General features: G+C 45.6%; 1 protein-coding gene across 6 annotated transcripts; it reads left to right on the forward strand.

Annotated features, from left to right (window-relative positions):
* The first annotated feature begins 17 nt into the window (after positions 1-17).
* On the forward strand, positions 18-26,802 carry LOC121363435 (ATP-binding cassette sub-family A member 9-like). Of its 6 annotated transcripts, XM_041485766.1 has the most exons (39): positions 27-400; positions 2,438-2,547; positions 2,993-3,209; positions 3,632-3,790; positions 4,011-4,111; positions 4,336-4,562; positions 5,016-5,154; positions 5,517-5,702; positions 6,661-6,808; positions 7,273-7,444; positions 8,072-8,127; positions 8,517-8,627; positions 9,051-9,226; positions 9,514-9,633; positions 10,285-10,423; positions 10,533-10,623; positions 10,924-11,063; positions 11,622-11,741; positions 12,306-12,501; positions 14,317-14,483; positions 15,193-15,320; positions 15,675-15,812; positions 16,312-16,425; positions 16,767-16,928; positions 17,281-17,391; positions 18,025-18,159; positions 19,239-19,307; positions 19,683-19,774; positions 20,209-20,329; positions 20,647-20,764; positions 21,246-21,337; positions 22,316-22,488; positions 23,023-23,098; positions 23,352-23,446; positions 24,782-24,901; positions 25,064-25,204; positions 25,441-25,520; positions 25,600-25,655; positions 26,200-26,802. In XM_041485766.1, the coding sequence occupies exons 2-39, from the start codon at positions 2,446-2,448 to the stop codon at positions 26,296-26,298; spliced, it is 4,887 nt and encodes a 1,628-aa protein (XP_041341700.1). In that variant the 5' UTR covers positions 27-400; positions 2,438-2,445; the 3' UTR covers positions 26,299-26,802. The 6 variants fall into 6 exon arrangements, 5 of the variants coding, with proteins under 5 accessions (XP_041341704.1, XP_041341702.1, XP_041341700.1 ...); XM_041485767.1 differs by lacking the exon at positions 2,993-3,209 and having other exon boundaries at positions 28-400; positions 26,200-26,799; XM_041485769.1 differs by lacking the exons at positions 27-400; positions 2,438-2,547; positions 2,993-3,209 and having other exon boundaries at positions 3,662-3,786; positions 26,200-26,793.
* The last annotated feature ends 701 nt before the right edge of the window (positions 26,803-27,503 follow it).

Here is a 27,503-nt window from a genome sequence, read left to right on the forward strand (position 1 = left end):
GCCCCTCTTGCTACACTGAGAAACACAGCAGAGTTTGCCAGAGAAAGGATTTTTGTGTGCTTTGTTGTGGGGCTTGTTTTTCTTCTCTTGGCCACCAGTCAAGAATGTCCTGAGTTAATTTTTCGGACAAGGCGCTCCAGCGCCTCAACAGCGATGTGCTCTGTGTGCTTCTTCTGAGACAAATAAAGCTGGAGCTCTGCCAGGGAGGAAGGAGAAGGAAGCCAGGGAATAAAAGAACCCATGGTGTGAGGAATGTCTTTTGCAGAAGTGCCTGAGGGGGAAAAAACGACAAAGGAGAGCTGGGAGTCTCCGGGACAGTCGGCCAGTCCAGCCCAGGGAGGCTCAGCACCTCTGCTCCTCCAGGACAGGCTCTGGATTCTTCTCAAACCTTCCTGCTGAGGTAAGGCTGAAGCATTCTTCCTAAGCCTAAATAGCAAATGTTATTTTGAAGGTATGAAAGCCCCAGTAAATGATAATGCTGCTAATAACAGCAGGTGAGGGCAGGTACACGGCGTGGGGCACGGGGCATCTTTCTAATAGGCTGAGTCAAGCTTAGGGGTGTTTAAAGGCAACAGAGTCTTTTAAACCTTACTCTGAGATGAAATAACACACAAATGGAGCTCAGCTTATGGCAGAGGTTTATTTCTAGAGTTTTTCAGCACCACAAGGAAGCAGCAGCTTCAGTTCAGTATTTTAAAAGATCCAGGACATACGAGGAGCAGATTTCTTTCCCTACCTTCAATGTAAGCTAAAGTTCGAATTTAAAAGTTCTGTCTATTTGTGCTCTAAAAAATTCATCCTGAAATAGCACAGGAGCAAAGAAATCAGTTGTGCCACATTTCCCCCAGCTGCCCAAACCCTGCAGCAGCACAGGCAGGGGGCACTGAGGGATGACCACATGAGGGACACATGGCATGTCCAGGATGAGCTCCTGGTGTGCCACTCTCCACCCCAGGATCTCCTGGGCATATCAGCCTGCTGAGGTTATTCCATGGGACTCTTAGAACCTCCTGGCAAGGGGCTTTAGCTGTGACACAAACCCCGTGGCAGAGGTGGAGATGTGCACACAACATCCTAATCCTCACTTCTGTGGGGTGAAAAAGCAACCATATAATAGCAAGTTTAAACCCATAGTTTATTCAAGGAAGTCTAGAGGTTATTACACAGGCTAAATTGACATTTTTATACACCTGAGTTTAGGGAGACCATCAGTGAGGAAAAACTCTGTTTAGAGATGGTGGCAAAAGCCAGGGCAAGTGTTTGCAGCCCATTTGTTGCAGCTGCTTTTCCAGCATTCCAGTGCCTGCTGTCTCATCACACCCAGAGATTCAGCCCCTGAGGGCTGAATAGAAATATCTGGAAGAAGATAAACTCTGTCTTGCCTGTCAGCACCAGGAGGCATTGTCCCCCAGGGGAACAGGACAATGTAAATCTTCCTTCCTTACGACAGGAAGGCTTGAAGGGATTAGGTCTGTAACAGCTCTGATTTTTCTACCTGAGAATCACTTAGGGAAGATCAGGATTTTGTTGAAAAGCAGATTTTAGCTCTAGATGTGACAGCAGAGCAGTTTGGCCATGTGAGAAGAGCTCTTTTACACGGAGCTACTGAATCCTTTTGCTCATTACAGGTCCTCATGGATATTTTATGGATGGTTAAAAGCACACATCTCATCTGCAAAAATTTGACAGGGAGCTTTATGCTTTACTTTCAGTTCCCACCACCAGCATTAACCAGGCAAAATAATCCTTGTTTTGCTTGGACCATGTCATTTTGAGGATTCTGCCCTGTCTGTTGGAGTAACACATCAGTGCATGCTCGTGGCCACTCAGTTTTATCTCATTTTTCATTAATAACCTGCCAGCGACATCTCTCCCACGCACTGCCAAGAACTTGCTCTCTCATGGCTCTGAGTTCCCTTCAGCAGATGCTGTTTTCCACAAGAGCTCAGCTCACACCACCGCCAGCAGTTGCTCAACACTTCTTGGTGTTGAGCCTATAACACATTAAAATTGCAAGCAAAAAGATTTTAGGGATTTTAATTGACTATATTGCTGTTGTTTGTTGGATATTGAGCCCACCCAAGCCAATTAGGTCATGTAATGTGATAGTCCCTTTTTTATTTCATCAATAAATTATGAACTCCTCCCAAATTCTCCATGCTGAAGCATGGAAGCCTGAAATTCTGATTTTTATCAGCATTTGCTGCTGAGCTGTGGGGTTGGTGTGTGTTGAAGGTGATGAGGTCTCTTGGACCCTGTGCTGCGGGGGTAGTTGTGCTCAGCACACAACATCTGAGTTTCTTCAGCTCCTTCTTGCTGTAAAAAGGGAGAAAAAGTTTCACTGCACATCTGCAAGGACTGTGCAAATAAAACCAGTTGCTGGTGGTTTGGCTTTTGTTGTATTTGAAAGCAATTTTCAAAATGAAATTGTCTCCAGGTTCAAAGATGAAGACAGTCCAGAGGAATATAAGTGTTTTTCAGCAAATTAAAATTCTCTTATGGAAAAATGTCCTGATCAAGTGGAGGATGAAGATGCAGAGCTTTCAGGTAAGAAAAAATTAAAAATAAAACCAAAATAGTAGCTGACTACTGAGAGTGGCCAATCCCTGCATGCCCCTAGACACCAACTTATTTGGGTAAAATTAGAACTTAAAATACTTTTGAGATGCCTGACTGGCAATGAAGACTTGGAGACTTGATTTTTTTTTTTTTTTTTTTTTTTTTTTTTTTTTGGGGATTTTTTTTTTTTTTTTTTTATGGTGATATTTGTGTCTCGTTTGTGACAAATGAGGGCACAGATGGGCTCTTGGAGAAGATGATGGGCACAATGCAGAATCTCTTCATCCCCACCTAAGAAATGGGCATGAGCGAGTCCCTCTTATTTACATTTTAATCCCAAAAAGACTGAATTCCTCTTGTTCACATTTTAATCCCACAACGAACCTGCTTTCTTACTGCCATGAAATTCTCCTGCCTGCTCTCCCTGGTGTAGGAGTGGCTTCTGTCCCTGCTCTTCCTGCCCCTGGTGTTCATCGTGTCCTCGTCCATATTCATGATGCAAACCCGGTACCCCGAGGTGCCCGCCGAGCACCTGGGCTACCTGGATGACCCTGCCTTCAATGCCACCGGGGCCACCGTCACTTTCACCCCTGCCACTGCCACCACGAGGCACATCATGAGCAAAGTGGCCTCCAGCTCTGTCATGTCGGGTGGGTTTTGCTTTTTAAATACTGGATTTTGTCATTATTGCACCCGTTGTGCATGTGCTGTGTTGTAGGAGTTCTCCAGTGTCTTTGATCAGGAGATGGCTTAAAATTCATCCTAAATCCTCCATTTTCACAAGTATTTCTTCTCTAGGATTTAAACTACATGTGAGGTCAGTGTGCCCTTCTGAACTGGAAAGCTCTGCCTTACCTAATGTTCCCTAATACTTTTAAAACACATTAAAAACCATTCTTTTGAGGTGCATTTCTTCTCAGCTGGTAAAGTCTGAAGTATTTAGAGCTGCCTCCCTGGCCAGAGAGAAAAGGAGGAGTTGCAGTGCTGGGAAAGCAGAACATTCCCTCAATGCCTCTGGACGCATTTCCAGACTCACAAAATCTCACGGCAATATTTTTCTGACACTCCACAGGTATAAAACTAAAGGAAGTGGATAATGAGAGAGCCATGGAGAAAGCCTGGATTTCAAATAGGGAAACCATAGGAGTTGTATTTAAGGACAACTTCTCCTACCACCTCAGGTTTCCTACCACACATGTGATTATTCCCAATGAAGTCATTGGATACGTAGGTAATACAGAATGAGAATTTCAGGGTGGTTGCCTGGTGTGGACAGGGTGGGAATAATCCACATTTGTTAAGTGCTGGAATGAATTGTGGGTGTGGGTGGTTTGGGGTTTTTTTCTTGTCATTGTCCATTTGAAGAGATTCCCACAGTGCCAGTGTATTCTTGTCATTACAATAATGAAAATTAATTCCTTTTCATTAGTGTGATGCCCTTTGCCTTGCAGACAGCTGCCATGACTTCTCCTGGAAGAGCTGTGAGAGCCCAAGGTACTGGTACAAAGGCTTCCTGTCCCTGCAGTCCAGCATTGATGCTGCCATTATAGAGGTAAATCAAATTTAGGAACTGATGGAGACATCCTTTTTTATATTTTAAATATAATATAAGAAAGGCAAACTCTGCTGTGGTAATAGCAAGGGATGGCTTTGTCAGAAAATAAAGCTGCTTTTAAAACTTAATCCAGGGAGGATGAAGCAGAATATTCCCTGTATAAATGCATCTCACGCAGAAAATAAGCAAAACACTGATCTGTTGACCTTCCATTCCTTTAGATGGTGACAAATCATTCTGTTTGGGAAGAAATGGAGTCCATTGCTGGTGCTAGAATGAAGTCCCAGAGCATCTTCTTCTCCATCAGCCTGGAGTACAGCTTCTTCATGGTCGTTATCGTGATGTGCTTTTTCCCCTTCATGTATTTCTTATCAAGGAATGTCACACGAGAAAAGAAGCAGCTCAAAGAATTGATGAAGACCATGGGCCTGCAGGAGATTGCATTTTGGTGAGCTCTTTTTTAACTGGAATACGTTTGCCAAAAATCAGTCTGTTCCTGGGCACTTGAGAAGCCAGTTAATGAGTTAAAGGGGTTTTTAACTTTTCTCCAGCACTCTGTGGGATTGATTCCTGGTAGAGACAAGGAAACACCGTTGTGCAAATATTTCAGTCAGTCAGTGAAAAAACATACTTGCATTGCTTAAAAATTCATGTCAAATATTAATTGATCACTGCTTTTGTTCAGTTTCTCATCCAGAGGGTTGAGCACGGCAGGGGTGTCCTCTGCTCCCTGGGGCATTTCCTCCTAAGCTGGATCACCTCTCTGTTCTGAGGATGTGAAAGAGAAATGATTGCCACGGGAAATAATTAATATTTCCATTTAAGCGCTTGTGACGTGCAGATGAAGTTGTAAGCAGAGCTGGTCATTACCCACAGGGCTAAGGCACCTTTCCCTCCCCAGGCTGTCCTGGAGTTTGCTGTACTCCCTCTATGTGCTGATCTTGTCCTGCCTGCTGACGGCCCTGGTGCTGCGCGAGCGCTTCTACGCCAGCAGCTTCCCTGCAGTCTCACTCCTGTTCTTCCTCTATGGCCTGGCGTGTGTAAGTCAGGCTTTAAAGCCGGATTTCCTCCCCACATGATTTATTACCCTGTTGATGAACCTAAGCGAGCCTTTGTGCTCAGGAGCTTTGTGGGCCACGCTGGCTGAAACGTCTGAGTGGCTTTTCTAGGTCAGCAGCAGAGATTTGATTTGCAGCCTGAAGGGCTGACAGGCTCTTGCTTGGCTACAAAAGGCCCAGTTTGAAACTCGGGTTAACCCACTAAGAAGGGCTTTAGTAGATTTTATTATCCAGACTCAGCTTAGCAGAAATCTGACCTGAAATCTGGTTCCTGGCAGATGGAAGTGCTGCTGTTAAGAATAATTATTTCTTTCAGTGGTTGAAGAAAAGTTCTGTCCTTACAGATCCACCTGGTTTTCATGCTCTGCTCGCTCTTAAGGACCTCCAAGCTTGTGAGCTCCATTGGCTTCCTCATCATCTTTATCTTCGGGTTCCTGAGCCTGGCAGTGCTGATAGAAGAAGTCCCCAAGCCACTGAAGTGGTTCCTTGGTCTCATGTGTCCTTTTGCTTTCAACACTGGCATTGCCAAGGTACGGGGGCACCACCCTGCAGCTGAACCTTCCTTCCCCTGCTGGTGGAGGAATTCCTGCCCTTAGCTCAAAAATCCAGCTGGAAAGCGCCCAGGCATTTTCCCTTCCTCTGCACAGCCTGTTTGAAACCCCCAGGTGAGCTGAGCTGTGCTGGGCAGCACAGAGGGGCTCCAACACCCCCATCCCATTCCCCTGCTTCAAAAGCAGCTGAATACAGACACAAGCAGGGCCCTTGGCACAAAAATCTGCTGCTGTGCACGTCTGCAGCTTCCACATGGCCCCATCCTGCACACAACAGCCCCATTATCCTTGGGGACATCAGGGACAGCATCCTTGGCTGCCCAGCCACTCCCCTGCTCCTGGCAGCAGGGACTGTGCAAATGCAGCTCTGGATTCCTGCTGCTGCTGCCCTTCCTCCATCCCCATCCTTCCTCCATCCCTGCCCTTCCTCCATCCCCACCCTGCAGAAATCTGTGCCAGTGCCCAGTTTTCCATTAGTCATATCTGCACAGCTCTTGCTAGCTCTGGTAATCTAATATTTCTTGACATATATTTTTTAAAAAAAAATCTGCCTGAGAGAGGACATTTCTGCAGCAGCAGCAAAAGGGACTGACTTTGTTAATTTGCCATATGGTTAAATCAATCATTATGTAAATTATAACATTTTTGTCATGACTGTCACATAAAGGGTGCCCATATCAGGTTTTTTTTAACTGATCTCCTCTAAAAATCTGATCTTTTCTTCTGTTTCTGGATTGTTCTGGAAAATTCTGAATTAAAGCATGAAGATCTCTGCATGGTGTAAATTCATTCCCTTTCCTCTTTAGAAAGAAAATAAGAACAGTTGGTCAGTACTGCAGATGATTTCTGGGCTAAGAAACAGAGTTGCATCCATGGTTTGGTGGCATCTGCATATTTTTCCAGCCTGAAATTTGTTCTTCTTCCTCTTTTATTTCAGATTTTTGATTTAGAGAAATATGGAATAGGTTTCTCCTTTTCCAACCTTATGGAGGAAGCATACTTTTTATTTTCAACCTACATACTGCTGGTGTTTGACTCAGTCTTGTACATGCTGCTGGCTCTGTATTTCGACAAAATTATGCCAGGTAGGAATGATTTATTTTTATTTACATGGATTGCATGCGCTATATCAAGGAAATGATGGGCTGCTCCTTTCTTGGACTCAAACAAAATAAGGTTTGGACTAAAAGAAATTTATGATGTCATGGAGTGACTTTTCTGTTTCTGGCACCCATCAGATTCAGTGAGTCAATGACAACAAAGTATTTAACTTTTTTATTTCATATTTTTTCTTTCTAATTATGAGATTGTAGTGTAATAACATATAGGACAATACTTTAATTCATTACAAAAAGCACTGAATTCATGATGTAATTCCCTGGAGCCACCCTTCTTGTCTCCTCTGCTTCTGCTCCAAACCTGGCAGGGGGTTGACTGGAAAAAATCACCAATTTTTGCACTTATTTGAAACTCCTAAAAGTTTAGTCTAGGACGGTGTCTTGGCTGTGCCTTTGGTTGATGTCAGGCCATCTTTTTGCTTTCCTGGCAGGCAAATATGGGATCCCAGCCCCTCCTTTGTTCTTCCTGAAGGCCTCGTACTGGATGAGGAGCAGGAGAGGCTCCACCAGGGACGTGCCCAGAGCCACAGCAACCCCTGAGGAGCTCCTTGGGGACCATGTGGAGCCTGTGCCCCCCGAATTCCTGGGGAAGGAGGCCATCAGGTTCAGAGAGAAGGGATTGCTTGTGTCTGGTTTAGGGCTCCCCACTCCTTCCATCAGCTTGGGTTGGACTTTTCTAGGCTGTTTTCACGTTTGTGAGGCTCTTGCAAAACATTTTGTTTCACAGAGAAAAATTAGAGATAAAAAGATAATTCAGACTGGTCACTAAAGGTGGGATTTAGGTAAATTTAGATTTTAAAATAACTGGGTTGGGGGTTTTTTTCTGTTGTTTTTTGGTTGTTTTGGTTTTTTGGGTTTTATTTTTCTGTTTTGTTTTGTTGTGAGGTTTGTTTGTTTGTTTGTTTGTGGTTTTTTGGTTTTTTTTTTCTGGTTTGTTTGTCCTTTAGGGACAAAAGGGAGAATGAAGAGGGTAACCCATTGTGAAAGTGTTGCAATGGGCTTGGCCTCGTCTTTGCCAGTCTTGGTGCCCCATTTTTGGTGCCAGGTTGGGATGTTCATACCTAGGCACAGAGCCTGTCAAACCTGTAAATCTCAGCTTTATTTCCCAGCACCTTTTATTTTCTTCATGCCATTTCTGTCATTGTAATTTAAGGTCCATAGAAATGTAAAAGGGCAGCAGGGAAAAGCATTTATAGAAATCCCCAAATAACCTCCTTAACTTCCTTTTAGGCTCCACAATATTAAAAAAGCCTACAAGAAGGACAAGAAGACAGAAGCTCTAAGAGGTATGAAAGCTGGAGATTGATTCCTGCTAAATACAATGTAAACAGGCAGTCAATGAAAAAAATCCACTTGCATTGCTTGAAAATTTATGTCAAATGTTAATTGATGCAACTGATCACTATTTTGCTCAGTTTTTACTGATTTGCTGTTTTTAATAAGACAAAAGAAAGATTTTAATTTTTAAAAATTGTTTTATTTCTATATTTTCTTCTAAATACAGACCAACTCCTTATGCCTTTAAATGTTTGCAGATCTTTACCCCACTCAGCGCTCTTGTGGCTAATTATTATCACTTAATTCTTGTACTTTTTGACTTCTCCTGCCTTCGGCAGTGAGGAAGAGCAATTCAAACCTCATTTCTCCCCAGACATGATTGTTATTTTTGTTCTAGGTCTGTCTTTAAACATTTATGAGGGTCAGATCACTGCCTTGCTGGGCCACAGCGGGGCTGGAAAGACAACGCTGCTGAACGTACTCAGCGGGCTCAGCTTCCCTTCGGAAGGTAGGAGCAGGCTGGGGTGGGGTGGCCTTGACCCAAAAGCTCTAAAGCTCACTTCATTCCCCCTCATCCCATTGTCTTGGTTTGAAAACCCAGGTGTCTACTAAGGAAGGCAGGAGCCTCCCTTGAAACAGAAAATGTAAACCCCCTCCCTCTGAATTATTATAATTTTGAAATTAAGGGGCTCTCAGGCAAACATATAGGAGCAGGAATAACAGTCCTTTACTAGAACAGAAGATAATTAATAATTACTGGCCCATGAACAGCAGAGATCTCCTGGAGGGAGGATGGGTTGTGAAGAGATAAAGGAACCTGCCCAATGAACAGCAGAGAACTGTCCCACCTCTGACAGATGGCAATAGAATACACACCCCCAGCCACATTTTGCATTTCCAGCCTAAGACACCCATTTATCCCCGTGAACAGGCTCTGCCACCATATACAACTACAAACTGTCTGAAATGGGAGACAGGGAGGAGATCAGGAGGATGATCGGGATTTGCCCGCAGTTCAACACGCAGTTTGAGGTCCTGACAGTGAAAGAAAACCTGAAAACCTTTGCGGAAATCAAGGGCATCAAGTCCAAAGAGGTGGAGCAAGAGGTGAGAGTCTGTTCCCCACCATTCCACAGAGGCTCCTTTTGCACTGGGAAGCTCAGAGAATCCACCTGGATCTTCTGAAAATTGAAGCTCCAAGCCCCACCCAACCTGGCCTTGGACACTTCCAGGGATCCAGGGGCAGCCACAACTTCTCTGGCAGCCTGTGCCAGGGCCTGCCCACCCTCAAAAGGAATAATTTCCTTCTGATGGCTAATTTAAATCTAAATCTACCCTAATAAAGGATGGAAGGACAATAGCTGCTGAGAATGGACATCCTTGTGCTGTTCTAGGTGCAAAAGATTCTGGAACTGTTGGATATCAGCAACATTCAAGACACTCAAGCTGAAAAACTGAGTGGTGGTCAGAAAAGGAAGTTATCCATTGGAATAGCCATGCTTGGAAACCCCCAGGTAAAGCAGCAGGCATGGCTCTGTGATGTAGGAAACACTTGAGTCCAGCATAATTGAAACCTTGGGCATGTATTTGGCTCCAGGATTTCAGACATTTTTAAAGTGCTTATAATTAGAATGAGTAAATTTCTTAATTTCTTTTGTTTTTTTAAATTCATAACCCACCTTGCCAGCCGAGTTTTGAAGCAGACAGAGTTACCTGACCTCTCAGAGTCCCCAGAACAGCTGCCCTTGTCTGAAAGATGCCCAGGGTCTCTTGCCTTCAGAACCCCAAACCCCAAAGCCGTGCCCCCGCTCCGGCAATGGGCGTGGATGCTGTGGGACAGAGAGAGAAACGGCAAGTGCTTCTCACAGCAGCTTGTGAGAATTTTCAGGGAGTCCTAAGGATGTGGTAACTCGTTAAGTGTAAACAATCTGCAGGTGGTGTTTTTCTACTTCATCTTTCTGTTCTTCTCAAGGACGGTGTGTGAGGAAGGTGTTTTTGTTAGTTAGCCAATCAAACAGAATCCATCGCATCACTCTATTTAAACCGCGCGGGTCTCTTGAATAAAACCTTCTTTGCTTTTTCTACAGAACTGCCTCTCACTGTCCCTGTGTCATTCTTGGCTCAAGAGTGACCATGGGGAATGTCTGATCCCCTCGTCCCTGCAGGTTCTGCTCCTGGACGAGCCCACGGCGGGGCTGGATCCTCTCTCCAGGCACCGGGTGTGGAGCCTCCTGCAGGAGCAGCGGGCGGGGCGGGTGATCCTGTTCAGCACCCAGTTCATGGACGAGGCTGACATCCTGGCGGGTGAGCTCTGCCTGGGGCATCCCTGTGGGATAACCCCGCGGCACAAAGCCCCGGAAGATGGCAGTGGCTGCTCTGCACTAGAAATTCCTTTGGCTTTTCCTTTCTCCAGACCGCAAGGCTTTTATCTCACACGGGAGGCTGAAGTGTGTTGGCTCTTCTCTGTTCCTGAAGAAAAAATGGGGGATTTGCTATCATTTAAGGTATCTCCTTAAGCCCCAGCAATACCTGGCAATGTGCAAGTACAAGGGGACAGCAGAATTAATGAAACCCTAGAGCATATGTCATCAAAACAAACAAATTAGCTGCATTAAAATCCAGCTCCTTTAACTGAAACAGCAGTAAGATTTAGGGCTGGGATTAGTTAATCCAGAGCAGGGAATGAATGAAAAATATTGGAGTTTTCTTTTTACGCATCCATAAAATGGTGGGTAAAGTTTGTCTGGGTGGATTTGGTTTTTTTTATTCCAAACCTAAGCGTCTGTGGTTTTTTCCACAAACAGGATCCATGTCAGTGAGTCTTGTGACCTGGAGAATGTGACATCCCTGGTGAAACGGTACATCCCCAATGCCACGTTCTCAGGACACACCCAGTATGAACTGAGATACAAACTGCCTTTAGAAAACGTTAATAAATTCCCAGGTAATGTATATGAAAATAATTGAAGATTATTCATAGAGAAAAAAAAAAAAGACAAATGTGTGGAAGGAGAAATGCAAAGGGAGATATTTAACAGGAGTCACATCAGGACTTCAAAACCATCGCAGTTTGGGTTTTCCCCACAATTTTATCATACATTTAAGATCAAATTGTGCAAAAAATGCTTTTCTACTGTTTGCAGTGACAAACCCTGCAGGCTAAACTTGGCCACGTGTGTTACTGAGAGTTCAGTTCTCTTTCTGCTAAATGAAAAGACAGAGATCAGAGACAACCCCACACAACCTGCTCTGCTCCGTGCCCATTTCTCACCCACTGTGCCCATCACTTCAGCCTGCCCATCCCACAGAGGGTGAAAATAGTCTGAAATGTTGGTGCTAAGCAGAAGAACACCTTCTATGAGGGATGGCTCTGGCAGTTTTTTGTTTCACCACACCTTTGTCCTGGCAGTTCTCTGGTAGATGCTTCAGTCAGGCTGGCTCAGCTGAGCCAGAGTGATCTGGGTATCTGTGCTTATGCCTTTGTTTTATCTCTGTCCTCCAGATCTGTTCAGTGGCCTCGACAGCTGCTCTGAGCAGGGAATTATCAACTATGGAGTCAGCATGACAACCCTGGAGGACGTGTTCCTGAGGCTGGAGGGAGAAGCTACAGACAATCAAAAAGGTACAATTTACCACCCACAGCCAAAGAGATCAGCTCCTCTGCAGTAACCTCCAAAGGTGCCACTTAAACTTTCATGAATCCCCACCTAGAAGCTGGTCTTACGCAGCCACAGCTCTCTTCATAGAGAGCAGGCAGGCACAACTTCCCAAGGACATTTCCTGGGAATTGCAGCAAGGAACCTCAGAGAAAGAGAAAACAATTCTTATCTCTATTCTCTGCTCCTGTTGTTTTTTGCACATGTGGAATGTGTTATGGAGATTGTTTACCTGAAGGGATTTGTCAGTTGGATTTTGATGAGGATTGTTTTGTTTCCTTGGCCAGTCACTCAAAGCTGTGTCCTGGCTGTCTCAGACAGTCACGGGTTCTTCTTTAGTATTCTTCAGTATTTTTGTAGTGTAGTATCTCTTTAATACAGTATAGTATTCATGTAATATAGTATAGTTTAATAAAGCAATTGTTCAGCATTCTGAATCAATGGAGTCAGGTGCCAATCACTCCCTACATCGGGGGCACCCTGCATTCTATAATCTTAGACATAAATGTGCACGTGGAAACTCTCTGCAGATGAGCACGTCCCTGGGGAGGAGTGGGGAGAAGCAGGACCAGGATGCCCTGAGGAGGCCAGGTCAGGCTCCCTGCTGCTCTCGGACACTGGGATGGCATCAGTGCAGGGCCTGGCCCTCTGGAGGCAGCAGGTCTCTGCCATGGCACGGGTGCACTTCTTGAAGCTCAAGAGCTCGGTGAAGAACCTGCGGTCCATGTAAGTCCCAAGGGGGTTCTGCAGGAGAGCAGGACTCCTGCACAGCTAACCAGTGTGATTAACCAGAAGCCACTTTATTGTTTACATTGTGCTCTGTTTATACATTCTAACCCTACTGCACACTAATCACACATTTCTTGATTGGTGCCTCTACCTTGTCCATGCACTCTGCACTTTTCAGGATATGTGGTTGGTTACAGTCCAGTGCTTCACAGACTTTCACTTTTTTCACAGCCTTTATCTAGTTCTTGTGGTCTTGGCATTTTGTTTCTCTGCCTCTTCTTTCTTAACTTAGCACAATTTATGTCCCAGTAACCTTGATGAATTCCAGAGGGCTCTGACAAGAGCAACCAAAAGTGGTTTGGCTGGAGCACACCACAGCCCAAGCTGTTCAAATCCATTGCTACAGGGTTATCTCCTGGAGGTCTGGAAGTGGACACGGTCACACCAGGAGGGACAACTTCCACACCCCTGTTTCCATGAGTTTGGATTAATTGATATGAGGTCTTGGCTAGGAATGATCTTGGTCATCTGCACTCAGAGGAGGGGAAAGTTTTTTTCTTTCCAGTGCCAGTAACACAAAATCTCCCTTTTGTGCATTTTCATTTCTATGATGAATAATTTATGCAAGAGAAACCCATTTTCTTTCCAAAGAAAAGAATCATTTAGAAATTCTTTTATGTCAAATGGAGGAAGTTTTAAAATAAGTCAGTGTGTACAGAGAGTGCTTTCAGGCTTCCTCTGCTTTTTCTTTTTTTTTTTTTTTTTTTTTTTTTTTTTTTTTTAATTCTCTCATGTTGCCAGTGTTTGAACTCATTTGGCCCTGCTGGTGTTCAAGCTGGAGTTCCTGGTAGGGCACAAAGAGAGACGCTGATTTATGAGAAACTTGTATCTAAAGGAAGTCTGAAAGGCATTTCATGGCCCAAAAAAGTTGAGCAGTCTGGATTTGAGGTTCTCTCCCTGCTACATTTTGAATCATTTGGTGAATGATCAAAGTTTGAGAATTCTGGAAATAAAATTCTCTCTGGTCATTGGTGACAAGGCCTGAGGGAATGGCTGGAGCTGTGCCAGAGGAGGGTTAGGCTGGATTTTGGGAAAGGTTGTTCCCCCAGAAGCCAGTGTTTGAACTCATTTGGCCCTGCTGGTGTTCAAGCTGGAGTTCCTGGTAGGGCACAAAGAGAGACGCTGATTTATGAGAAACTTGTATCTAAAGGAAGTCTGAAAGGCATTTCATGGCCCTAAAATGCTTAGAAGGTGCTGAATTATGAAAACCTTGTACCTAATGGAAGTCTAAAAGGCATTTCATGGCCCAAAAAAGTTGAGCAGTCTGGATTTGAGGTTCTTTCCCTGCTACATTTTGAATCATTTGGTGAATGATCAAAGTTTGAGAATTCTGGAAATAAAATTCTCTCTGGTCATTGGTGACAAGGCCTGAGGGAATGGCTGGAGCTGTGCCAGAGGAGGGTTAGGCTGGATTTTGGGAAAGGTTGTTCCCCCAGAAGGTACTGGGCACTGCCCAGGCTCCCCAGGGAACGGGCACAGCCCCGAGGGTGCCAGAGCTCCAGGAGAGTTTGGACAGCACTCCCAGGGATGCCCAGGGTGGGATTGTTGGGATGTCAGGGCCATGAGCTGGATCTCTGTGGGTCCCTTCTAAGTCAGGATATTCTGTGATTCTATGAAAATTGCCAAAAGTCTTTCACAGAGCATTGGGTAATCTGAATATCATCCACCATTTCCAGCACACAAATGCATTCTGCAGGCACTTCTGCTGAATATCTCTTTTCAGAGTGTTTATTCATCTCTTTCTTAACGCAGTTTGCTGCTCTATGTGGTTTTTCTGCTTCCTCTGGTGTTGCAACTGTGCGTGGTGGCTGGTTGGCAGAGTGTGAGTGCCTGGCAGCTCTCTCCTGCACGCTACTTCCTGCCCCTGGGGAGGAAATCCTACCTGGAGACCACCACTCTCCTGGTCTACAACCACACAGGTGAGGGGAAGAAGCTTCTCCCCATCCTTCCCAGTTCTGGGTTCTTGGTGCTCCAAAGGAAAACGCAGGACAGAGCAGATGGGTGAAGATGTGGAGGATCCAAGGGGAGATGAAGGCTTTAACCAGGGAGGAGGGATTGTCTTTAGAGGACTGTGGGGGAAACCTACTGTGGCTTCAGCCACAGTGAGACCCTGGTGAGAGATGTGCAGAAGGGTATCAGAGCAGGTGAGATAAGGTGGGGACAGGGTTCTGTCCCTGCCACAAATCCAGGTCTCTGTCCAAGCAATTTCAGAGTGTGGGGTTTTCAAAGCAGGCACCACACTCCAGGCTCACTCATACTGAGTCAAATTAATGGGCTGCTTCCAGAGTTTCACCTTCAACATTCCCTTGAGTGGATGTTATTTCATGTTATTCAGCCAGAGAATGACACTGGTATCTTCATCAGACGGGCCCAAATGAAAATTCATTTTGTAGCACTTCAGGAGAGGCTAGGGTTAAAAAAGGACAATGCAAAAATTCAATCTGAAATCCATTAACTTCCGAAAAACTAATGTGCAATGATCCAGCACACATGTGCTGGCTGATCCCCACAGTTATTAGATTTCTTCTGGTTTTTTTTGGTGGTAATGGATTTAAAAATAAAAATAAAATTGTCAAAGACTCTTTTGTTTTCCAGTTATAATTCCTCTGTTTTTGGTCCTCACACCAGGCACAGACATTGACGACTTAATCCATCTGCTCCAGAGCCAGGATATTACAGTGGAAATAGCAAAGGAGGAAAATATCACAGAGGAGCTAGAACACAACGGCGCTCTACGAGTATTCCGCCAAGGTCAGGTGAGGATTCTTCTCCTCTCCTTCCAGTCTCCTCACAACAATTGAATAATTAAGCAAGGTACCTCCCTCAGCTCTCCCTGTGGAATGGCCCTGTTGACTTTTTGTAAGGTATGAAAATTAGGAAGTGTTTTGAGCAGTAAAGTCCATGCTAGGGGAGACCTTATCTCCCTGACCTTCCACCTCAAAATGTACATTTTTAGCACACTTCCAATACCTCATAATTTGGTTTTTTAGCAAACAAGGCATAAGCAAAGCTATTTCAGGGCTGGATTTTCCTGGTGTGCTCCTTTTCTACTGCTTCCCTGCAGATGAGAAAAGCCAGGAGTTCTCACCTTGTTTCCCTGCTCTTTGAAGAGCTACAGGTTCACCGTGCTGTGCCACTTGGAAGCTGTCAACTGCTTCCCAGTGCTGGTGAATGTCATCAGCAACGCCCTGCTGAGATCCCTCAACTCCACCAGGCACATCCAGGTCTGGAGCCACCCCTTCTTCTCTGTAAGTGAAGCCAGAAGCTGTCAGAAAACCATTTAAGGTCTCACTAATTCATCAGATTTTAATGGGAAGCCTTGTAGGGCTGTCTGAACATGTAAATCCATCTTTCTTCACCGTGCCTCTGGAACCACCACGTTCGACTTCAGGAAAACCAGGTTTTTCCCACATGGGTCTCAAGGGCTGCTGGGTGGAGAGGGTGGCTGGGAGGATTTCTCCAGGAGGTTCCTTATTCTCTCCAGCATGTTATTCAAGCTTTGGCCCATCAGCTGATGGAAGAGAGAGCTCCCCACAAGTCTGGGATGGAGGAGTGGGACTTGCACCACCCATCTCTCCTCACCAGCAAGCACTTTGCATGGCTCTGCTTTCAGAAAACCTTCCCAAATTTGGTTTCAAATCCCTCTTTTTGTTCATACTGCCCTATAATCCATGAGGAATGCAGTAAAATGAATGGTAAAATGAATTGTAGACATTTTCCACAATTGCTTTGTTTTTCTGTTTTCAGCTGATCAATGCAGAATACTGGGATTTTATTATGACCATGTACCTCATTTATATGCTGCTGTTATTCCCTGGTTTTCCTCCTCACTTTGCCATGGGCTACACACAGGACTGCAAGGTAAATTCCTTGGAATGGAGCAGGTTTGGGGTGGGCAGAAGGGATCACAACTGCACTGCCAGAAGGATGTTTGAGTACAGAACCATGGAATCATTTAGGCTGGAAAAAACCTCTGAGGTAACTGAGCCCAGCCCTGATTGGCAGCTTGGGGTGTTTTGATCCATGAGAAGTTTTTGCAGCCAGCACAAAATATAGAAAGACAAAAGGAGGTTGAATTTTACCCCAGAATCACAACGGTGACAGTTTTGATTCCCTTTTCATTTCCTGGGGCCATTCCCATGGGTGCAGTTGGCCAACCAGGCACAGGCAATAAACTACCCTTTAAAACTGTGCTTTCCCAGGCAGGAGCTCGTGCCCAGCTGAGGATCTCGGGGCTCTTTCCCTCGGCCTACTGGTGTGGCCAGGCACTGGTGGACATCCCACTCTGCTGGATCCTGCTCTTCTCCATGTTTGGGCTCCAGTTTGCCCTGAGAAACAAGATTTCTGGCATCACCTTCTTGCTGGTACATCCCATTCTGGTCCTTGCTGGTTTGCTTGGAAGGGATTGAGGGAGAATATTTTGTGTGTGAGCAGCTGAGACACTGTGGGTGCAGATGGTGCTGGAACACTCTTGGTCCTCTTCGTGACCTTCTTGTTTCACCTCCTCTCCCTTGGGTTTCTCCAGCTGGACGTAAAAGGCAATAAATCTTGCCTTAATGTATTCCTTTACACCTCAGAGTAAAATTGTGGTAATTTCTAAATGCCCTGATCTTACTGTGTGATCATTTCCACTGCTCCCCTTTGCTATAGATGGGTTTCTGGTGGTTTACCTCACTCCATTTTCTCCAACAAAATTTTCTCCTTTTTTCCCTGCAGGTCACAGGGATGTTGGGTTATGGAATTTCCCTCGTTCTCTTAATCTACCTGATCTCCTTCAACTCTCGCAAAGGATGGAGCTGTGGCCTTTGGTCTTTCATCCTGATAGTGGTGAGCACATGGTTGGATAATGCACTGCAGGGGTTGCAGACATTCTGAGATCTTGAGGATGAGCTAGATGCCAAAACAACAAGCAGAGATGTGGAGCATAAATCTGGGTGTGATTCATAGCAGCCAATTCTGTATTAAATTTGTGTCATCGTGTTCTGTTGCCACAATCCTGCTGTGACATGGGGGAATACCTGGATCCAACCTGAACTGGTGCAGGAATGGAGACAAAAAATGAATTTATCATTCTACTTGACACCCCACATCCAAGAGATGTAAAGTGTTGGGACAGGACCCATCAGGCTAGACACTGATCATCCAAGCCTGACCTGGAAGGAAGTGGATTATTGCCATGAATTGGGATGGGAATGAAGAGGATGTGATCCCATGTTTGACTTTTCTGCCTGAAGCAGCCCTGTCCCTGGGAGGAAGTCTCCCCAGCTGGTCCAAAGCAGCAGCCAACCCTCAGACAGAGACAGCTGAGCATCTCCTGAGCCCTCTCTGTCTCTCATCTTCTCAATATTTTGTCAATTTTTATAAATGCAACAGGAAATTGCAGAGCTAGACCCACACAGTTTTAAGGAGTAGTGAGTAACCCTTCCCATCAGCTGAGTCACCCTCTTGTTTTGTTTTCAGGTGTGCTTTATTTCTGCTTTCATTGGGACAATCATCGACCACCTGGGCCAGCCCATCTCCCTCTGCGTTCTGTCCCTCCTGGTTCCTGTGTACCCCCTGATGGGGCTGGCGATTGATTTTGGGATTGACTCCCACGTGAGTGGTGCTTCTGGGCAAGGAGAGGCCTGAAACACAACCCTGGGTCCTCATGACCAAAGTCTGGGGGTAACTGCACAAAAATCTGGGGGTAACTGCACCAAAGTCTTGGCGTAACTGCCCCAAAGTCTGGTGGTAACTGCACCCAAATCTGGTGGTAACTGCCCCAAATCTGGGGGTAACTGCACCCAAATCTGGGGGTAACTGCCCCAAAGTCTGGTAGTAACTGCACACTGCAGTCTGGGAAGGCTGATCCTGGGTGGGATTTTCCAGAGTGTGTCGTTAAGCGACTCTTTCAGATCAGATCTCATTTCCCAGCTGCTCCTTAGGGCTGGGGGTGACTTTTTGTGCAGCTGTGACTGCAGATTAGGTAAAAACTCTTAATTCCTTCCATGCAGAGTCATAGAATGAAATCCTGGAATGGTTTGGTTTGGAAGGCACCTTAAAGCTCATCTCGTTCTACCCCCTGCCATGTCAAGGAACACCCAGTTGCTCCAAGCCACATCCAAGCTGGCCTTGGACAATGCCAAGGATGGAGCAACCACAAAGTCAATCAACTTGGCTTGACCAATCCTAAGAGAAAATCTGAAGCCATGGATCTGTCTTGGAAAAAAACCTGGGTTAAAATTTAGAATGCTCACAAGGGGCTTTACTCCATGTCAGCTGACAGGGGTGGTGGAAAGTCAGCTGAGAATTCAACAAAACCCCCCAGCTATGTGCAGCACTCTTGATAAATGATAAATTACTGAGGGGTGAAGTCTCCTCTGTCCTGTCCCACTCACCCCTTCTCCACTGGGACCCAAAGCAGAGATGTTGTCCTGGGACAGGACATCTGGAAGGAGAGTCTGGTCTGTGTACTGAGAGCTGTGACATGTTCTGGTGTAGGACCAGGGCTCCCAAAGCCAAACATCTGTATCTGCTCATCTGTTCATCTGGGGCAAATCAGAAGTTTTGCAGATTTTCAAAGCATTTCTGAATGTTACTGCATTAACCAGATTTGATAGAATGATAGAATGATACTAAAGAATTACACTTCTTCATTAAGGTTTGGTTTTTTGTTTTTTTTTTTATTCTTACAGATTTTCATGGGGGATGCTGAGCGATTTAGTTCGGCTCCACGCAGTCATGCACTGATTGCTGTCTTTGCAGTAAGAAAACATTTAGCATTGCTTTTATTTAGGAATGTGGGTCTCCTAAAGCCCGTCCTCAGGTATGAGGATGCAGGAGGATCTGGGTGGGTCTGGATACATGTTACCCTATGTGCTAGAATAATTTCACACCTTTGAAATGGGGAAAGCAAAATGAAATAAGCCCAGATCACCTCATGCTGTCCTGTTATTTTATGAATTGGGGTTTTTCTGCCCTTAGGGTTTTCTGCAGTGTTGATTACCCTGAGTTTCAGTGTTGGGCCATTTTCACATATTCTGTTTCCCCCAGATATTTAATAGCACTGCCACCACCTCAGTGCCAGCTGTGGTGGGAGGCGAGGCAAGGTTGTTAATGTGGCAACCTCTGTTTTCCAGCCTTTCATCCATTCCGTGTTGTTCATTCTTCTTCTTCGCTTTTTGGAGTTAAAATATGGAAAAGCAGTGCTGAGACGGGACCCCATATTTAGGTTTGTATAAACACACATGCACATATGAGATCTAAACTCCTACCCCACTGCTTCTCTTGAAAACACTGCATTTGTGTCCCTATTTTTAAATATTTTTTTTAATACTGGTGATCTTTTCATGACTTCAATAGCCCCTTAAATACTGCAGTGGTGTGATATATAAAACAGCTTTTAAGTTATGTAGTGCCTCCACAGGATGTTGCCTGTGCTGTGTGATGGACCAGCTTCTTTTTTTGGTAAAAACCAGAGTATAAACATCATCATTATCATCATCATCCCCAACAATAACAATAACGATGATGGTTTTAATAGTAATCATTACAATATTGTATAAATTCAATCCCAGAGAAATTCCCTCTTGGTTTATCCAAAATGCACTGGTAGAGAACAGAGGTAAAGAACAAAATCCTAAGCTAAACCTGGTGGGTTTTCAGGATTTCCCCAAGGAAAGAAAGCAGCCAGCAGCACCCCAGGGAGCTCGAGGAGGAAGATGAAGATGTCAGAGCTGAAAGGGAAGCAGTGAGAAATGCTGTGGTGGCTCCCAGTCAGGAGGAGGTACCCCTGAGTGTTGTCCTTCTTGCTTTGTTTGATTTTCTACCTGGTAAAACACAAACCAGTGCAGCTCAGGGCTCTGGCTGTGTTGTTCTCACTGGGAAAATCAAAATTCCAAAAGTGTGTGTTCCCTCAGGAGAAGAAAGCTCTTTAAAGGAACCCAGGCAATAAAGTGTCCTGTTGCACCTCATATTTGTGGTAAACTATAAAACAAAGATCTTCAGAAGGTTTTCTGCCTTTTTTAATGGAAAAAAAATTACTGAAGGATTGATGCTAGCCAAGATAATAAATTAATCTTGCTCTTTCCTCCTCACTTTCAGAAATCAGTCATTATAGTCAGCAATCTGTGCAAGGAATATAAAATAAAGCAAGCTGGCTCACTTTTTAAGAAGAAGAAGAAAACAGCCACCAAAAACCTTTCCTTCTGTGTTAAAAAAGGTGAGAACTGGGACTGTCCTGTCAGACCTGTGTTGGGCCCAGTTAATTCTCAGTTACCTGAGCAAGGACAGAGAGATCAAATCTGTTTGTTCCGTTGTGAAAACACCTTCAGTCTGGGCTTGATGTGTTATTTGTGCATCCTATTAATGGCCTGTGACTGTCCATTATTGAAAATAAAGATAAAATAAAAATCCTGGGGAGAGGGGACCACTTTAGCAGTGGCTCCTGGGAGCAATTCACAGCATCAGTTTTAAGTTGTAATCTTATGGGCTCTTTGATTGTGTATTTTATACAATAAAACAATTTATTTTATATGATCTTTGATATTAGTATGCTGCCTTTTCTATTTTTTCTTTTATGGGACTGTATATATTGACATATTTCTTGTATAGTTATGATATATTTATGATTATTCTTGTATATTTATTATATATTTCTTGAATTGGAAATAGTCTTAAGAAATTCTATGTATTGATTGCAGGAGAAGTGTTAGGACTTCTGGGGCCCAATGGAGCTGGGAAAAGCACAACTATCAAAATGATCACTGGAGAGACAACCCTGACTGCTGGGCAGGTAGGAGACACCTGGGGCAAGGGATGGGTCCATGACAAAAATCCAAACCTTGCACCTAGGCTAACCTGTCGTTTTTATCAAGGCTGCAGTTTTTGTCAGAGCATTATTAGTGATCAGGGTTCATCATGCTATTAAATTAAATAATGTATTAATGTATTAATAAGGTTATGTTGAGCTACTTCTAATTTTGATAAGCTGGTGCATCGAGTTCATCATGCTATTAAATTAAATAATGTATTAATAAGGTGATGGTGAGCTACTTCTAATTTTGATAAGCTGCTGCATCTGCCCTGATTGCCATCTTTTCCTCACCTAAACCCCATAATCTCCCCTGAACCACCCCTTGGGTGGGAAAAATAGTAAAAGTAAGAAGACTTTCAGAAGGCTGTGACAGCAGACCTCAGAAACAGAAAGAGTAGAGAACTCAGACTCTGCTGCAGCTGCAGAGTCTGCAAGCAGAAAAGTTACAACAGTACAGCAAGCAAGGACATGAAGCAATAGCTTGAGTTTTAGGCTTGGCCAAGATAGACCTTCAGACTGCAGAAAAATATGCCTAACATATGAATTGGGGCTTTTAGAGTATAAAGGTAGAAGGTTTTAAGGTTTATAGTTGAAGGTTTTAAGCTTAATACTGGAGTATTGTGTATTGTTAATAGAGAGCAGACAAGCCAGCACTGTGTGAAGCAGGTGTACGTGTGCTTTTAGTGATTGCCCAGAACAATTGCCTGTAAGCTTTAGCAATATGCTGTTGGCTAGAAAGTTTTTAATATGCTCTGTAACAAAGAAATCTTTGGCTGCTGCTGGCTGTACATGAGCTGTTGCCATCTTCCAACTGCCTCAGCCATGTACTGAGGCTGATGCTGCCATAAAAGCTCAAGGAACACATCCCAGTATTCCCATCCTGCTCCCGAAAAACCCCAGCCCAGCCTTGTACTGGGCAAGGCTGTGTGAGAGGACAATGCCCACCTGGTTGTGCAGGTGCTGATGAAGAGGGGAGCTGGAGGCGGCTCCCTGGAGCAGGCTCCTGCATTCCTGGGGTACTGCCCCCAGGAGAACCCCCTGTGGCTGGAGCTCACCCCGCAGCAGCACCTGAGGGTCTACGCGGCCGTGAAGGGGCTGCACCCGGAGGACACGGCTGCTGCTGTGCACAGGTACACAGGGAGGGTGGGCATGCTCCAAGTTCCACCCCTCAGCCTCGGGGAGGGGACCAGAGAGGCGAAATTCACAGAGGAAACCTGGAAATAAACGCAGGGGACTCAGCTGCAAAAGTGCTGTTGTGCTGTGATTTAGTGAAAAGAAAACCTCCAGTTTCCCTAAGTGTGTTTGGTGGGGATAAATTCACCACTAATGCCCTTTTAAGAATGTTATCTTTAGGCAGCTTTTCGGAAATCTCTGAGGTTAGGGTTTGGCATCACAAGAAAGGGTGCTGAGCTGACACTGGCAAGGGGAATGGATTTGTAATGCTGTTGACACTGGTGATGGGTTTAGAAAAGAGCTTGTGGCTTATTCAGTGCACTCTGTTTCAAATAGTCACTGCATTTTAGTAACACAATAAATGTTTAATGAAAACAAGCAGGAGTCAAGAGCAAGGGGGGAAAAATTCCTTTTTCTTGTCATTTTGGGAACACCTGATGAGAGTATTGATTTGGAACAATAAAAATGTTCTTTTTTCATTTTCCCTGCAGAATTGTGAATGCTCTGCAGCTTCAAGACTACTTAAACAAAAAAGTCAGAAAATTACCTCCTGGGATAACCAGAAAGGTGTGTTTTGGGTCACCTATAATAAGCACTGCAATGCTCAAACACTAATTGAAACTCCTCTTTCTGAGTGGAGGGACCAAACTGTGTCCTGAGCTACCCTGGAGAGCCTCATGCAGGGTGGGGTGATGGAAATGAGCCTTTCCCAAACCCGCATTTCATAAATCAGAATTCCCATAAATGAGGAGGTGCTGTCCACAGCTGTGTGTGGGCACAGTGCCCGGAGGTTTGGCTGAGTCCCTTCTCTGTGTCACAGCTGTGTGTGGCACTGTCCTTGCTGGGCAACCCCTCCGTGCTGCTCCTGGATGAGCCCTCCACTGGCATGGATCCCAACGGGCAGCGCTGTGTCTGGTGAGCAGGAAAAACTATAGAGAGAAGTGTTCTGAAAGTTTTATTCTGATTCTTTTTACTCTTTCTTTTAGTTACTGTTCACACATTTTTCTTTGTACCCTTTTAAAGTTTTGAGGCTGCTTTGCCTTTCTCCTAATCCCACCTCACTGCAGGAAGTGAGTGCATTAGTAATTAGCCCGCACTGAACCCACCACACTCATTAGTACATTAGCCAGAAAATCTCAACACTGGAGAAATCTCAAATTAGCAAACCAAAACCACTACACTGAAATGGTGTTCCCACAGTGGGCACAGGGCCACCAGCATGGGAAAGGGATGGGAAGCCAAAAGGAGATATTTAAAAGTTACACGGAAAGGGTTTTACCCCATCCACAAATGGTGCTGTCCCTCACGTTGCAATGGTTCTGTTGGAAAATACATTTCTTGTCTCTCTCTAACTCAGGAATGAGCAAGGAGAGAGGAAAACTATTTTACCTTCATCCTTTTTGCAAGATTTAGGGCAGTCCTAAATGGGATTTGGGAGAATTCATAAAGAGACTCAAGTCAAAAGCATTTTTTGTCATTATTTCAAAGCATTACCATGTGGTCATTAATCCAAAGTTGCTCCACGTGAAAATTTTATTCTCATTTTAGGGGAAAGGCATTTGGATGGACAGAGAACAATGATATTTCTAGGGAGCGTTAGACTTTGTTTTATATTTTTGTCCTGGTCCAGGGCAGATTTGGGAGAGAACCCCCAAAGGGGCTCCTCTAGAAAAGCAGATTCAATTGGGCCCTCCCCCCAGCCGGTTCAGGAGAAAACACTTCCTTGGAGAAAAGCGAGAAAAAACCTGTTCATTAAACAATAGAACCCAAACAATATTAAATAAAACCTCTTGCTACTCCAAAAGAGATGACAAACTCAGACAGGTCCCCTCTGTGGGCTGTAGCTCGGCTCACTCAGTCTCTGATCAGTCCCTGGAAACGCCGCGGCCCAGGCCCGGCCCGGCGGCCACAGCTGTGAGCTGCTGGTGCTCTGCTGGTGTTCAGGCCAGGGCAGGTTTAAACAGGTGCAAGAAAAGGAAAAAAAACCCGACAGTCCAGGGAACTTCTGTGGCTCAGCTAGCTAAAACTAACTAAAAGCCAAGGAGAACTCTGTCCCGCACAGTCCAGGAGCAGGAATGTGGAGGAGCGAGTGCAGGGTCTGAAAACAAACTGCGCTTCTTCCTCCCCTGCACTCTCTGGAACAAGCGTTAAAGGTGCAAAGCTTACTATTCAGCATAAACAGAACAATGATTGGGGATAAAAGCATCATATAGTCAACCCAGGACAATTTTCTTTTCACTCTGACCTCAGGAGAACAATCCGGGATGCCCTGCAAAGCAAGGAGTCAGGAGCCATCCTGAGCACGCACCACATGGAGGAGGCAGAGGCCGTGTGTGACCGTGTGGCCATCCTGGTGTCCGGGCAGCTCCGGTGGGTGACAGTGCCTGGCGGAGCTGCAGCTCACCCAGGCCGCTCCTCCAGCCTCCCCTGCCACGGGTGCCATGAAATGTGCCGTGGTTTCCTTCTCAGGAAGGAGCAGGGGCCGAGGTGACAATGATTTCACTGTCATCTCCGTGCCTCCCTGCCCTGCAGGTGCATTGGCTCCATCCAGTACCTGAAGAACAAGTTTGGCAAAGGATATCTCCTGGAAATCAAGGTCAAGGATGCAGAGAGCTCTGATGCTGTGCACGCTGAGGTTCTGAAGATTTTCCCGGGTGCAGCCCGCCAGGAGAGGTAACTGCAAAATGTGGGATGAGGAGCGGTTTCGACACTGCCTCACCCCTGAAAACATCCCTGGTGGGCTGGCCAGACACAGGTGGAGTGGGATGAACAGCTCTCTGTAGAGGGATCTGATTTATAATGTCACCACAGCCAGCCCTCCTGTGATCCCAGCAGCAGGACACCCATAAAGGTTTGACCCCAGAACTTCCATACAGAGCAAGAATCACCTTTTCTTCTGTTTCCTCGAGGTTCCCCTCTTTGCTTGTCTACAAGGTCCCAATGAGAGATGCCCTGCCCCTGTCCCAGTCCTTCTCCAAGCTGGAGGAAGGTAAGAGAAAATCAGGGGACTTTTGAAAAAGGCAGAACAGCAACTGCTCATTTTCAACCCTCTTCTCATTTCTCCACAGCCAAACGAAGCTGCAGCCTCGAGGAGTACAGCTTCTCTTTGAATACTCTGTCTCAGGCAGGTGAATTTTATTTGTGCTGTAAAGGCAGGAGCAGGGACAAAAGCTGCAGCCAAACCCAGGCTGGTGCATGGCAAAAGGCAGCTCCACCAAAAAACTGCCTGAGGCTGGTGGGTGAGGGTTCTCTACTGGCAAAGTGGTGGAAAATGGTTTGCCTTTTTTACTGCTGGGATTTTTCCTGGTTTTTTTCCTGATTTTTCCAAGTCTGGCTGAAGTCTCAGACCCCATTTGGTCAGGGAAGGCACACAACCAAGGAGGGAGCTGCCCATGCTCAGCCCCTCTGGGTGCCCTGGAAACAGCAGATTATTTATTGTACAAAGCTGGGGGCAAAGATGAGTAATGTTTAATCAATCCACTGGTGGGGAAAACCTGTATGGAAATACCTGCAGCAGGGGATGCCTGTCTGGTTTCTCCATGGAGCACAGGAGGCTCAGCTCCTGCTCCCAAAAAGCCTCTCCACATCTCTCCCAGGGCTGCAGGGCTGTGCCTCCTGCAAAGGAGCATCACAGAGAAATAACCCAAGCATTACCTTGCCCATTTCAGGTGTTTCTGGAGCTCTCCCGAGAGCAGGAAAAGGATAATTTTGATCTGACTTTGGATGGGACTTTTGACTGGAAACAGCTGCAGCAGGAGGACTGTTAAATGCTCATTTATGCACTGCTCTGTATTAACCAAACTGCACATATTTACTGCCTCTCTCAGTGTACCACAGAGAGGGGAGCAGGCTCCTCTCTGACACAGAAGGTGTTTTACCTGCACTCTGCAGGGCTCTCAGCCCTGCTCCAAGCTGCACTTCCAAAGCTGATCCAATAGTGCCTGCCCTGGTGAGAGTTCCTGACAAGCCAGGCAGGGTGAAGCAGGAGGACTGAAGGCTTTGCAGAAAGAAGGGTCCTAATCCATCCCTGGGGATGAAATCTCTCTGGATCTGGGTGCATCAGGGAGTCTGGACACGCTCTGCCCTCCTGGGTTCCTCTCCCACCCATGTCTGGGACTCTGCCTACAACGTGTTCTGACTGGAATTTGCACTCCATTTTCATACCCTTCCAATAAATGTCTATGTAGAACAATCTGCAGTTCCATCCTCATCTGTCATCATTGCTGGGGACCCTGAGGAACAGCTCCAGCTGCCTCCCTGGGGATGGGGATGCTGCAGAGAGCAGGGAGATGTTTATCTGGCTCAGCAAATGCTCAGCCCTGCCCTCCCTCCACTCTGGGGCCAGTAGTTGTTGGTTCTTCCCCTGGAAACCACCCAGGTGGGGCAGAGAAGGCTCCAGGGATTCCTTCCAGTAGCTAAAGAGAGCTGGAGAGGGGCTTTTTACAGGGGCATGGAGTGGTGGGACAAGGGGGAATGGTTTCAAGCAGACAGAGAGCAGGTTTAGATTGAATATTGGGAAAAAATCTTCCCTGAGAGGAAGGTGAGACCCTGCACAGGGTGCCCAGAGGAGCTGTTGCCCTCCCTCCACTCTGGGGCCAGTAGTTGTTGGTTCTTCCCCTGGAAACCACCCAGGTGGGGCAGAGAAGGCTCCAGGGATTCCTTCCAGTAGCTAAAGAGAGCTGGAGAGGGGCTTTTTACAGGGGCATGGAGTGGTGGGACAAGGGGGAATGGTTTCAAGCAGACAGAGAGCAGGTTTAGATTGAATATTGGGAAAAACTCTTCCCTGAGAGGAAGGTGAGACCCTGCACAGGGTGCCCAGAGGAGCTGTGGCTGCCCCATCCCTGGAAACATTCAAAGCCACGTTGGATTTGGTTTGGAATAACCTGGTCTAGTTAAAAGTGACCATGCTCACTGCAGAGGGGTTGGATTGGGTGACCTTTAATGGTCACTCCCAACCCAAATTATTCAATGA

Source organism: Pyrgilauda ruficollis, unplaced genomic scaffold (assembly GCF_017590135.1).
Source record: "Pyrgilauda ruficollis isolate IOZ18807 unplaced genomic scaffold, ASM1759013v1 scaffold72, whole genome shotgun sequence".
NCBI classification, from domain to species: domain Eukaryota; kingdom Metazoa; phylum Chordata; class Aves; order Passeriformes; family Passeridae; genus Pyrgilauda; species Pyrgilauda ruficollis.

Coding starts and splice junctions, on each gene's coding strand:
- LOC121363435 (XM_041485766.1), top strand. CDS start 2,446: ATGAAGACAGTCCAGAGGAATATAAGTGTTTTTCAGCAAATTAAAATT. Junction 5,155..5,516: donor TCCTCTATGGCCTGGCGTGT/GTAAGTCAGGCT, acceptor CTGTCCTTACAG/ATCCACCTGGTTTTCATGCT. Junction 25,656..26,199: donor CTTTGAATACTCTGTCTCAG/GCAGGTGAATTT, acceptor TGCCCATTTCAG/GTGTTTCTGGAGCTCTCCCG.